This window comes from Phacochoerus africanus, chromosome 3, assembly GCF_016906955.1.
Source record: "Phacochoerus africanus isolate WHEZ1 chromosome 3, ROS_Pafr_v1, whole genome shotgun sequence".
In the NCBI taxonomy this organism is placed as follows: Eukaryota; Metazoa; Chordata; class Mammalia; order Artiodactyla; family Suidae; genus Phacochoerus; species Phacochoerus africanus.
Window position 1 is genome coordinate 30915886 of NC_062546.1, and position 14739 is coordinate 30930624.

A 14739-nucleotide genomic window follows, 5' to 3' on the forward strand; every position below is an offset into this window, starting at 1 on the left:
CAAAGCTAAACTACATGTTTAAGGAAGCACATTTGGATGATAAAACTGCAAAGAAAAGTAAGGAAGTGATTACCATAGAATGCATGATAGTACTCTTCTTGGGGGAGGAGGAAGGAGGTGACAGATTCAGCAGAAAGCACTCATATTGCTTCTGGGGTGACTAGGAAGGTTCTATTGCTTTGTTTTATAATAATTATTAGGTCATATATTAGTTTCACGCTGCTTTCTGAATCAGACTTCTGAATCTGTGTTATTTTAGTAAAGTCTTTAAAAACAAATACACGTGTAATATATATTCCTTACAGAAAACTCAGAAAATACAGAATAAAATCATTCACATTTTGGGAAGTACACTCTCATCTTATTTTTACATAGGTATTTTATAATATATACAAATATTTAACTGGTAATTTACAATTGCTTGGGTCAGACTGCTTTGCCATACCACCTCTGCACTTTGGGCCAGTAAACCAGATCTTCTGAGTTTGGGATCCAGACCCACTGCTGCTAGGTTCAATCAGTGGCCCTGATTCTAGGGTCAGGAGAGTCTTCCCACTTTGGCACTGGGTTACTCCCACATGGACTGTGAAAGGAAGGACATTCCCCACTCTTCCAGTCAATACACTCATCACAGACCTTCAATGTCTGCCCAACTATTTGGTCCAAGACCTTCAGTGGTCTGTCCATTTCCAGCTAGCTGCCACGTCTTAGCACTGAAATTATGATTAGATTCAGGAAGACCTGTGCTAGAACCTTTGCTTTGCCTCTTACTGGCTGTGTGACTTTGGGCAAGGAAACTAACCTGAGCCTCAAATGGCTTATGTGCATAATGGGGGGGATATTATTTATCTTTCAGAGATTTTATAGGAATTAAAAGAAATATCCTGTAGAAAATGCTTATTATCAGGGCTTGCACATTAGATGCCTACAGTACTTGTCAATTGCTCTGCCTCTACTGTAGGCTAGCTGGAGGTGGCTAAAAACATCTGCACCTCCCCTTGATTTCCTGACACTTGTCTGCTCTGCCTCTCAGATACCCATAATGCACATCATTGGCCTCAGGGAAGTCACATCTGAGTCTGTGCACTCCAGCATGGGCCTGTGCCTTGCATATTTGGCTCTGTCTGATCCCTTGGGCTATACCAGAGTGCTTCACTTTGTGAGACCTAGGAAAACAAAAAGAACTAATATAGCTACTAGTACAGAATACATTTTATTTTCCAATTCTATTTAGAAACAGACTTAGAAGTGTGTTTCTATTTTAATGGCATACATGGTGACACTCACCTTGTTTTGGGTCTATGATAAAAAGTGGAGCAGTAGCCCTTCTTAGCTATCTTCTAGGTGAAAAACACCATGAGCTTTGGAGGATACACAAAAGGAGATTGGCACTTTGCTCCCCAAAATCTCCCCCGAGGGAGGTGGATATGTCAGTACTAATTATAGAATAAGATGGTATGAATCATTAAATACTGCTTTCAGCTTCATGCTATGACTAAAATGGATGATATGATGAATTCTTATACTAAAAATAGTTAGCATTATATATGAAATGTTCATATTAAATTGTCCTGACATCTTTGTGTACTGCTCTATGCCCACTTCATAGATGAGGAGACTGGGGCACTGAATAGTACAGTGACCTGAGGATGCAGTACTAGCAAGTAGCAAAAGTGAAGATATATCTGGGTAAGAGATACCCAGAGCCCGTGTGCCTTGTATCAGACAAACTATTCTATTTAGAATAGAATAAACAGTGCATTTGTGGAAATGGATACTGTGTATGGAGGTAGAACTGGTTAGCTGGACCTTATGATGAAGAAGAGAACATCTATCTGCTCAGACTCCTCAAGGCCAAATCCACAAGACAGGCCCAGACAGATATCAAGGTCAGATAAGCAGTAAGGAGTTCCCGTCATGGCTCAGTGGTAACAAACCCAACTAGTATCCATGAGGATGTGGCTTCAATGTCTGGCCTCACTCAGTGGGTTAAGAATCTCGCATTGCTGTGGCTATGGTGTGGGCCAGTAGCAGCAGCTCTGATATGACCCCTAGCCTGGGAACTTCCATATGCCATGGGTACAGCCCTAAAAGGACAAAAAAAAAAAAAAAATGGTCAGTCAGATAAGCAGCAAAAGTCTTCAAACCACAAAGGGTCCAGTGTGCCTTGGCCTGTGGCCACCAGGTAAGTGCTCTGAACTTCAGACAGAAGTCTTAGCCCTAGGCAATGTCTACTCTCAGGTGATTCAAAGGGAAAAGAAACCTAATTACAATACTTAAAAGTATTTTTAAGAATTACATAATGTAATAAATAGAAGAACATGAAGATAAATAAAATAATAAAAACAACCAGTAAGACTATGTTTTGAAGTTTCTAGGACAGAAACACAAATTATTTTGCAAAGATGAGAAAATACCATGCTTGTTCACTTTTCTCGCCAAATGTACGTTTTAAAAATTTTATTAAAGTATAGCTTATTTACAATGTTGTATTAAATTCTGCTGTACAGCAAAATGATTCAGTTTTACATATATACTTTTTCATATTCTTTATCATTATGGTTTACCATGGGATAATGAATATAATTCCCTGTGCTATACAATAGGACCCTATTTTTTTGTTTTAAATTTTATGGCTACACCCTCAGCTTAATGAAGTTCCCAGGACAGGGACTGAATCTGAGCTACAACCTCAGCTTAGGCCACAGCTGCAGCAATGCTGGATCTGGGGGTCAAACCAGTGCCTCCACAGTGACCTGAGCTGTTGCAGTCAGATTTTTTTTTTTCTTTCTGGGACCACACCTGTGACATATGGAAGTTCCCAAGCTAGGGGTCAAATCAGAGCTGCAGTTGTCAGCCTAGAACAGCCACAGCAACTTGGGATCCAAGCTGTATCTGCAACCACAGCTCATGGCAACACCGTATTCTTAACTCACTGAACAAGGCCAGGGATCGAACCCGCATCCTCACGGATACTAGTTGGGTTTGTAACCTGCTGAGCCACAACAGGAACTCACTGCAGTGAGGTTTTCAACCCACTATGCTTCAGCAGGAACTCTCTAAAGTAGAATCCTGTTGTTTTATCCATCATATACATAATAGTTTGCATCTGCTAACTCCAAATTCCCAAGCCAACCCTCTCCCTGCCACTCCTGGCAACCACAAATCTGTTCTCTATGTCTGTGAGTCTGTTTCTGATTTGTAGACAAGTTTATTTGTGTCACATTTTAGGTTCCATGTAGAAGTGATATCATATGGTATTTGTCCCTCTCTTCCTGACTTACTTTACTTAGTATGATAAATTCTGTCTATCCATGTTGCTACAAATGGCATTATTTCAATCTTACTTAGGGTTGAGTAATATCCCACTGTGTGTGTGTGTGTAAGTATGTATGTGTATATGCATGGTATGGTATACATATATATATGTATACACCACACACACACACATATATATATATACACCACATCTTTATCACATTCATCTGTCAATGGAAATTTAGGTTGACTAAACACATTTTGAACATCTTTCTAGATCAAATCTCATAGTGGTCTACAAGTTCTTTCTGTGGGAAAGAAGCATGGAACTGTAGGCTCTCTGGCCCTTGAAGAGCTGACTGACTAGTCAAAATTAAGGCCCAGATGCTAATTTTTTGGCCATGCCCACAGCATGCAGACATTTCCAGGCCAGGCATCAAACTCATGACACAGCAGTGACAATGCTGGATCCTTAACCTTCTGAGCCACCAGGGAACTCCCTAGATGCTAATTCTGACTTTAAGATTAGCAGTCTTCGCAAAGAGAAAACACATGTAAACAGGAAAAGTGTTTGGATAGCAAGTAGAAAAAGGGTTTTCTTTCTTTCTCTCTCTCCTCTAGTTCAGAAACTTTCTATAGGCTTATCGTCAAGTTTACTGAACTTTTCTTCATTTGTATCTAATTTGTTGAATAATTAGCCAATCTAATAAATCCTTTAATTCTATACAACATATATATATTTTTTAATTTCTAGCATTTCCACTTGGTTTTTTGTTACAGTTTTCAGGTCTCTGCTAAAATTCCTCATCTCGTCATGTTGTCCCCTTTTCTTCCAGATTCTTTAGCACTTTTACCAGTTATTTAAATTCCCCATTGGTCAATTCCAGCATCTGGGTGAACTTCTACTGACTATTTCCTTTCCTGACTAGATCAAAATTTCTTAATTCTTCCTGTCTTATAATTTTTTTTATCACATGCCAGACATTTTGTATAAAGGAATGGTAAAAATGAAACAAATAATATTTACCTTGAGGATACAGCATAGTGTAGTGGGTATAAATATGTTCAATCATATTTGGTACAAGAAATACCATCTTACCTTATTATTTCTAAATAAAATTAAATCTGGCTCTAGAGCTTTCACTCTTCCTGTTACATGAAAGGTCTACTACCAGACATTAAAAGGGCTTCCTTTCACTTATTCATGATATCATCTAAGAATAGCAAGCTTATCGGAAATGAGAAAACCAGGAAAGGACCTGGTTCACAGCTCATGATGATTACCACTGGTGCTTCTTCATTGCAGGATGTCACTGCTGTTCCAGGTGAAATTAAAGACGCTCTCCTTGTAATACTATAAATTAACTATACCTCAATAGAATTTTCTAAAAAAAAAAAAAAATGCTCTCTTAAGTGGTTCCATTCCACTGACTTGCAGAGATGCTTGCAATGTTCTCAAAACTACAATACTATGCCTAACCTCACATGTGATCTACAGCTTGCTCACATTCAGGACACTGTAGATTAAGTGGGGAATGTGTTTCAGACATTTTGCACTAAACTGCTTATTTCTCTTATGTATCTGTGGTTAAATTTTCTTTATCATGCTTACCTGTTTAAAGTCATAGATTTTTGCATTTTCACTTTTCTCTGTAATTAGGCAAGCCATGATTGATGCTAATGGTTAGGTATTTTCTTTTTAAAAAGTGCTTCACAATAGGTTTTTTTTTGGCGGGGGAATGTTTGCAGCATGCAGAATTCCCTGGCCAGGGCTCAAACCCACATCACAGCAGCAGCCAGCACCAAAGCAGAGATAATGCTGGATCCTTAACCCATTGAGCCACCAGGAAACTCCAACAGGTATTTGTTTAATTTGTTTTAATAGGTATGACATAATTGACATATAATATTGTGAGAAATCAGATCTTCTTTAAGAACAAAAAGTTCAGGTTTTATTTTTCTTTTATATTCCTATTCTATTAAAAATGTTTAAACATGAGTTCCCACTGTGGCTCAGCGGGTTAAGAACCTGACTAGTATCCATGAGGATGTGGATTCGATCCCTGGCCTTGCTCAGTGGGTTAAGGATCTGGCACTGGTGAGAGCTGTGGCATAGGTCACAGATACAGTTTGGATCTGGTGTTGCTATGGCTGTGGCATAGGCTGGCAGCTGCAGTTCCAACCCGATCCCTAGCCTGGGAACTTCCATACTAAAGGTACCAAGCTAAAAAGAAAAAAAAAAACAAAAAAAAACACAACCCAGCAGGGACCCAAGCCACAGTAGTGACAACTTTGGATCCTTAACTCACTGTGCCACCAGTGAATTCCAGAATTTTTAAAATATGATACTGTTTGCTAACATTAAAATAATGCATAAATATTATATTAATATACATTAGCACTAATATTAATAAATAAAACTAATGTGTTTTCATTTTCAGAATTATTTTTGTTGGGTCTTGACTTCACAGCTAATTTCATTAAAAGGCTACATACATACTGGAAGTTCCTGTTGTGGCTCAGCAGTAACCCAACTAGTATTCAGGTTTGATTCCTGGTCTCACTCAGCAGGTTAAGGATCCAGTGTTGCCATGAGCTGTGGCATAGGTCACAGACTCGGCTTAGATCCCGCGTTGCCTCGACTGTGGTGTAGGCTGGCAGCTATAGCTCCAATTTGACCCCTAGCCTGATAACTTCCATACACTGTGGTTGTAGCCCTAAAAAGAAAAAAAAAAAAAAGCTGTTCTTTTCCATGCATATCCATCCGTGACTGCTGAGAGATACTACTAAGTTGTTTAACCAACATACCTATTCCTTAGTCTTCTTTGTTGCTCCTCACTGCAAACTGCTTCACCCACCCTGAAATTTTTTTTCAAAGTTCAGATGAAAAATTAATTCCTAACTCTTTAATCCAGGAGTCAGTAAATTATAGTACATAGGTAGGCCATTTTTTTTTATAAATAAAGTTTCCTTTGAATGCAGACACACGTATTTGTTAAAGCACTGTTGAATAGTTCCAACAGAGACATAGGGCCCACAAGGCCTGAAATATTACTATCCCTTTACCGAAACATGCTGTCAACCTCTATCTAATCCTTGGTTCCATAGGATACCCTGAAAGGCATACCCCAACTTTTTTATCTTTTCATGCCAGAGAAAGAGTGCAAAAAGGCACCCTCTGTAATGTTTTTCTAAAGTCCAGCCCAATGGAAAGAATGTCTTTAGGTGAATCCTAGACCTTGGACCAGGCAGGCAGCCTTGGTCTCATCTCAGAAGAGGTTTCCTCAGAGTGGAAGAGGTAGTATCACTTTTCCAGGCGCTCTTCCACCCACAAGGAATTCAAGATAACAACCTGAGAAGAAAATGCTTAATTCTTCGACTAAGGCAAATTAAAATATATCCTCCATTTCTTCAAGTTAGATACCATTAGCAGATAACTGAGCTGGTTGTAATGTTTATAAGTTAAATATAGCATGGCTCCTGAAGAACAAGAGGAGGCCACATCAAGAGGTAGGAGGGGTGATTTCGCAATATAAGCAACCCCATACCTCCCGGGTAGGAAGCTCCACAGACTGAAAACTAACTGGTTCACAGAGAGAGACTCACCTACCGGAGTGAGAGTTCTGAGCCCCACATCAAACCCTCATGTGTGGGGATCCAGCACTGGGAGAAAGAGCCCCTGGAGCATCTGGCATTGAAGGCCAGAGGGGCTTGTGCGCAGGAGCTCCACAGGACTGGGGGAAATGGAGACCCCATTCTTAAAAGTGCACTGGATCCCAGGGCAAAGCAAAGTTGATATACTTAACGTGATGAAAGGAAAAAACCTCCAACCAAGATTACTCTATCCAGCAAGGCTCTCATTCAGATTTGAAGGAGAAATCAAAACCTTCACAGATAAGCAAAAGTTGAGAGAATTCAGCAATACTAAACCAGCCTTACAACAAATACGAAAGGAACTTCTCTAGGCAGAAAAGAAAAGACAGCAACAGGAAACAAAAATGCCACATATGACAAGGCTCACCAGTAAAGGTATATATATAGAAAAGATACGAAATCATCCATGCACAATTATACCACCAAAATCAGAAATCATGAGAAGAGGTGGGTACAAATGCAGGACACTGGAGATGAACTTGCAATTAAGAGAACAACAACTTAAAACAATCTCGTATACATATAGACTCTTATATCAAAACTTCAGAATAACTGCAAACCAAAAATCTACAATTGATACACAAACAAGGAATCTTTGAAGAAGAAATATATCTCATAGTAAATAAGTGCATAATCCACCATGAAGGGGGTCACTTGACATCATTCTTGGAATGCTGAAGTCTTCTTACATCTGATTTCCTCTCCATCAAAGAATTTATGATATTTATAATTAAATAATACAACTGTACAATTAAGTAATATAGGTCTACAACTGTATTATTAATAAGCATTTCTCTCCATGGTACAATGTAAAGTCTATAATGTCTTGTTTAACACATTATCTAGAATGGTGTAATGCCTTTATTGAAGAATCAATGAGATGTAACAAATTGTGAGGACATATTTATATAGTTACACTGTTTTTTAACCAATTTATGCATTCTATATTTTACTTATTTTCAGAGGGTGTATTATTTTTGCTATTCTTACCAGTTAAGTTATTCTCTTTATTATGCTATATAAAATATTTAATGGTATATAAGGCTTTCTTCTTTATAAATTTTAGTTGCACAATACACACAATTTTAATATAATGCTAATTTTTAAAGAAAAATTGAAATGTAATAGATAATACTAAATAGTAAAGATGAAAGCCATACAAAATGGGATAAAGCATAGAATAAATTTCCTATTTGTCTCAGCATATTTTCCATTCCACTTCTCCAAAGGGAGTCACTTAATATGTTTCTTAAGATCTATGATATAATAATCTGTGTGAATGTAATTGTGTTTAAATATATGTATTTTATTTTGCAAAAAAAAAAAAAAATTAAAGAACAGGCATTCTTCCTAAACCATGCAAACCAATCACTAGATATTATTGAACATGAAAAGAAAATTGTATACAGTGATGAATATATTTGCTTCGGAATTAGTTAACTAGCTAGTTACCTACAATTATAAAAGAGCTATGAAGATACAGCCGAAGGGTAAGATTTAAAATGTTCTTTAATTACTGTATGATAGATAGTTTCTTACTACTATGCACTCAGAATTGTCAATTCAAACTGTTTCCAATTTGAATTCTACCAAGTTTTCTTAATTAGTTTCTAACAAGATTTGCTTCATTAAAAAAAATATATATATATACACACACACACATAGCATGGCTCCTTACTTCTGAAAGCAAACTTTCCAGAGACATAGGATCCATCTTGCTGTAGACATTCCAAAGATTCAAACTTACATCCTGCAACTGCAACATAAGGGAAAAAACATGGAAATAATTAAGTCAATATCATCAGGACAATCAGAATTATTTTTTGATATTTAGAAATGACTATCTTGATGAAAACTCAGTGATGAGAACAATAAATCAAAATTTTATCAATTTTATTAGAACCTAAACATATTAATAAATATTGTCCCATTCAAGGAAACTACATTTTCAGAGACTTTGACACATCTTTTGAATTTCTTCAACGATGAGCATATATATATTTGTATACATACACACAAATATGTATATGTGTGTATGTATACCCCTTGTCTTTGTTTAAAATCAAATTTTAATTAAAATAACACATTCCTATAGTTTTAATTAAAATAACACATTCCTATAGTTTTAAAAAATCAAATACTAGTACTTTTTAATCCTCTACTCCAACGTTTCACAAACTTACATTAGCTTCAATCCTCAGAGGCAACCACCTTGAAGTGTTTTAACATTTTCATTTTGGTAATTACCTACATATTTTAATATAAGCTTCTATCACTGTTTCTTGATTTATCAATTTTGAAATTAAATACTGACTTATGGCAAAGATGTGCTCCTCTTTTGTGTGTTTTTTTTTTTTTTTTTTCTTTTTAGGGCCATACTTGTGGCATATGTTCCATAATAAGTTCCCAGGCTAGGGGATGAATCAGAGCTGCAGCTGCCGGACTACACCAAAAACACAGCAACACCAGATCCCTAACCCACTGAATGAGGCCAGGGATCAAACTAACATCCTCAGGTAGAACTAGACAGGTTCATAACCTGCTGAGCCACAATGGGAACTCCAAAGATGTGCTCTTCTACACCCATCCCATTCTCACACTTTTTCTCTGCTTAAACATCCACACCTTAACATTATCTAATATCAGAATATGACTTTTTGGTTACATTAGTACTGTTACATAATATGTATATATAATTTTCTGCAAGCCAAATACACACCATACTATTAGCTTTCTTTTCTTTTTTCTTTTCTCTTTTCTTTTAATTGTTATTTCCCTAATACATTTTTTTGTCTAGTACAGCATGGTGACTCAATTACACACACATGTACACATTCTATTTTCACACATTATCATGCTCCATCCTAAGTGACTAGACATAGTTCCCAGTGCTACACAGCAGGATCTCACTGCTAATCCATTCCAAAGGCAATAGTTTGTATCTATTAACCCCAAGCTTCCCAACCACCCCACTCCCTCCCCCTTGGCAACCATGAGTCTGTTCTCCATGTCCCATGACTTTCTTTTCTGTGGAAAGGTTCATGTGTGCCTTATTTTAGATTCCAGATATAGTGCTATCATATGGTATTTGTCTTTCTCTGACTTACTTCACTCAGCATGAGAGTCTCTAGTTCCATCCAGGTTGCTGCAAATGGCATTATTTCATTCTTTTTTATGGCTGAGTAGTATTCCATTGTGTATAGAGACCACATCTTCCTAATCCAATTGTCTGTTGATGGACATTTGGGTTGTTTCCATGTCTTGATTATTGCAATCAGAGCTGCAATGAACATGCAGGTGCATGTGTCTTTTTTAAGGAAAGTTTTGACCGGATAGATGCCCAAAAGTGGGATTGCTGGGTCATATGGTAGTTCTATGTATAGATTTCTAAGGTATCTCCAAACTGATCTCCATAGTGGCTGTACCGGCTTACATTCCCACCAACAGTGCAGGAGGGTTCCCTTTTCTCCACACCCCCTCCAGCATGTGTTATTTGTGGACTTACTAATGATGGCCATTCTGACTGGTGTGAGGTGGTATCTCGTGGTAGTTTGGATCTGCATTTCTCAATCAGTGATGTTGAGCATTTTTTCATGTGCTTGTTGGCCATCTGTACATCTTCCTTGGAAAAATGTCTGTTCAGGTCTTTTGCCCATTTTTCAATTGGGTTGTTGGCATTTTTGCTGTTGAGTTGTATAAGTTGCTTGTATCCTACTAGCTTTTTTTTTTTTTTTGTCTTTTCTACAGCTGCACCCTTGGCATGTGGAGGTACCCAGGCTAGTGGTTGAATCGGAGCTGGAGCTGGAGCTGCTGGCCTACACCACAGCCACAGCAACGTGGGATCCAGGCTGTGTCTGCAACCTACATCACAGCTCACAGCAACGCTGGATCCTTAACCCACGGAGCAAGGCCAGGGATCGAACCCGAAACCTCATTGTTCTTAGTCGGACTCGTTAACCACTGAGCCATGAGGGGAACTCCCCTACTAGCTTTCTTAAACAAATTTTGGGAGTTCCCATTGTGGCTCAGTAGGTCAAGGACCCCACACTGTCTCCACAAGGAGGCAGGTTTGATCCCTGGCTTTACTCAGTGGGTTAAGGATCTGGCATTGCTGCAAGCTATGGTGTAGGTCGAAGATGTGGCTTGGATCTGGTGTTGCTATGGCTGTGATGGAGGCCTCAACTGCAGCTCCGATTCAACCCCTAGCCTGGGAACTTTCATATACTACAGATGCAGCCATGGAAAAAAACAAAACAAAACAAAAAACCCTTAAACAAATGTTGATTTTTTTTGCCAAGAGCTACCATAGCCTCGCTTTTTTGACTTGTATAATTAAAAAACAAACACACAAACAAACAAAAAAAAAAACCCTAAATTTTTTTTTTCTAACCTCCACACTTAATTTGCTACAATGAGGTTTCTCAAGAGCATCACTACCGTAATTTTGGAACAGTTATTTCTTTGTTGTGAGGGGCTCCCCTGTGCAACATCCCTGGCTTTGGCTCACTAGATGCCTATAACATCCTCCATCCAGGTAAACCAAAAGCATATCCAAATATTGTCAAATGACTTGGGGGTGTGGGTGGGGATGCAGCACAAAATCATCCCATTTGAGAATCACTAGCTTAAACATATTAGATCATCAATTCCTTTTCTTCTTGCTTCATTTTGCCCTACCTATTATGTAAGCTTGCTGTGCAAACGCAACTTTCACTTTGATACTTATCTTTGCTATCCTGGCAATAATATGATAACGCTCACATGACAGATTCCATGGCCTAATTTGTCTCCTTTTCTTGGTTAACTTGTTTGCTGGAACACATTCTCCACTAGCTTTCTAAGAAAGGATTCATGGGAATGTTAAAATGTCTTCATTCTGTCCTTACCACTGATTTGTCCTTATTACTGATGCTCTTTCCATTCTTTTGGATGATTCATTAGTTTCTCTGTGCTTCATTTTGGATAGTTTCTACTGCTTTGGCTTAAAATTCACGAATCGTTTCTTAGGGTCTAATTTAACGTTAATGCCATCCAGTGTATATTTCATCTTAGATATTGCACTTTGCACTTCCAAAAGTTCAATTTGAAATATAATAAAATCCAATGAATTTAAAAAGTTCAATTTTATATTTTGTTTCTGTATAACATGATTACTCTTTCTTCTTAAACATATGGAAGAATTATAGTAACTGTTTTAATGTCCACGCCTAGAATTAGTGATTCTAACATTTCCATCAATTTTAGGTCCATTCTTTTTTTTTTTTTTGCTATTTCTTGGGCCGCTCCCGTGGCATATGGAGGTTCCCAGGCTAGGGGTCGAATCGAAGCTGTAGCTATCAGCATACACCACAGCCACAGCAACACGGGATCCGAGCCACGTCTGCAACCTACACCACAGCTCACGGCAACGCCGGATCGTTAACCCGCTGAGCAAGGGCAGGGACCGAACCCGCAACCTCATGGTTCCTAGTCGGATTCGTTAACCACTGCGCCACGACGGGAACTCCAATTTTAGGTCCATTCTGATTGCCTGATTACCTAATTATCAGTACTGTATTCCTGCTTCTTTGTAAACTGATAATCTTTGGATGACAGAAAGCATGAATTTTACCTTGTTGGGTGCCAGATTTTTTTTTCTGGCTGCACCACTGGCATGCAGAAATTCCCAGGCCAGGGACTGAACCTGCATCGCAGCAGTGACCCGAGCCACAGCAGTGACAATGTTGGATTCTTAACTGCTAGGCCACTAGGGAACTCCTAGGTTCCAGAAAATTTTGTATTCCATATAAATATTCTTGTGCTTTGTTCTGGAATGCAGTTACTTGGAAACAGTTCCCTCTTCCACCCCTCCAGGTCTTGCTTTTATAAACTGTTAGGAGGGTCCAGAGCAGGCTCAGACTAGGGCTGATTACTCCCTACTACTGAGATGAAACCCTCCTGAAAACTCTGAGTCCCTCTGTGACTTATGCATTTTTCCAGTCTAATTAATGGGAACAGGCACCATTTCCAGCTTTGAGCATGCATCAGACACTACTGTGGAACACTCTCAGATTTTTTTTCTTCCTGCACTTTCAGTAGTTACGTCACACATGAATGCATTGATCCTACACTGTTGAATGCTTGGGATGGGGGATGGAGGGAGAGAGGAATCTTGAGAGATCTCAGGAGTTCTGTTTTGGGGCAGATCTTTCCTTTTTAGTATTCTAGCCATACCCTCACCAGACTCTCAGCTCCACCTACTCAGCTCAGGAAGTGCACTAGGATCTACCTGGGTACCCCTCCCTGTGCCATGGCCTGGAATCTTCTCAAAGTACAGCTGACCCTTGAATAACATGGGAGAGTTATGGACACTGACCCCCGTGCAGTCAAAAATCCATGTTAAACTTAGGGTCAGCCCTCTGTATATGCAGTTTTGTATCCATGATTCTTATCTGTAGATTCAACCATGAATCATGGTGTAGTACTATAGTATTTGGTACTGAAAAAAATCTGCATATAAGTGAAACTGTGCAATTCAAACTTGTGTTGTTCAAGGGTCAACTGTAGTAAGCAAGGGCAATCCTGGAGCTCACCTTATTTCTATCTCAGAGAATCATTATTCTTTACTGCCTTATGTCTGTCTTGAAAACCACTGCTTCACATATTTTGTTTTAATGCTTGTTTGTTTTGGTTGGGGAAGGAGAGAAATCGAGTTCCTGTTGTTTTATTGTATCGACTTATTCTTTCTCCCTGCAGGTTTTTTCATGATATTCTTTAATCTTTTTTTTTTTTTGGTCTTTTTGTCTTTTTTGTTGTTGCTGTTGTTGTTGCTATTTCTTGGGCCGCTCCCGCAGCATATGGAGGTTCCCAGGCTAGGGGTTGAATCGGAGCTGTAGCCACCGGCCTACGCCAGAGCCACAGCAACGAGGGACCCGAGCCGCGTCTGCAACCTACACCACAGCTCATGGCAACGCCGGATCGTTAACCCGCTGAGCAAGGGCAGGGACCGAACCCGCAACCTCATGGTCCCTAGTCGGATTCATTAACCACTGCGCCACAACGGGAACTCCGATATTCTTTAATCTTTAGTGTTCAAAAAAGGCATAGATGAATTTAAGGTTATTTTCCTCTAAGTGCTACTTGCTACGTGATTTAATTTAAAATGTTCTATACATGCAGCAGTCTAGTTTTACCAGCACTGTTTATTGAAGAGACTGCCTTTTCTTCATTATTGTATTTTTGTCCTCTTTTTCATAGTTAATTGACCATAAGTGCAAGGGTTTATTTCTGGATTCCTTAGTATGTCCCATTGACCTATGTGTCTGTGTGCCAGTATCATAGCGTTTTGAATACTGCAGCTTTGCAGTATAATTTGAAGTCAGGGACCAGCTCTGCTCTTCTTTCTTAAGATTGTTTTGGCTATTTGGCATCTTTTGTGTTTCTATACACATTTTAAAATTATTTGTTTCAGTTCTGGGAAAAATGCCATTGGTATTTTGATAGGGATTTCACTGAATTTGTAGATTACCTTGGGTAGTAGGGTCATTTTAGGAAAATGTTAATTCTCCCAATCCAAGAATACAGTACAACCTTCCATTCTGTGTCATCTTTAATTCCTCTCATCAGTGTCTTATAGTTTTCTGAGTATAGGGCTTTTACCTCCTTACATAGATTTATACTTACATATCTTATTCTTTTAGATGAGACAGTAAATGGGATTGTTTCCTTAATTTCTCTTTTCTGATAATCCATTGTTAGTGTATGGAAATGCAACAGATTTCTGTCTGTTAGGTTTCTATCCTGCAACTTTACAGACTCATCGATGAGCTCTACTAGTTTTCTGGTAGT

General features: G+C 38.6%; 1 protein-coding gene across 3 annotated transcripts in view; it reads right to left on the reverse strand.

Moving 5' to 3' along the window:
* DNAAF9 (dynein axonemal assembly factor 9) overlaps positions 1 to 14739 on the reverse strand; it is a 154200-nt gene that overhangs the window by 91889 nt on the left and 47572 nt on the right. For all 3 annotated transcript variants that reach the window (XM_047771506.1, XM_047771505.1, XM_047771507.1), the window contains exon 7: positions 8591 to 8668. In XM_047771506.1, the coding sequence (XP_047627462.1) occupies positions 8591 to 8668 (78 nt within the window). The remainder of the gene's footprint in view (positions 1 to 8590; positions 8669 to 14739) is intronic.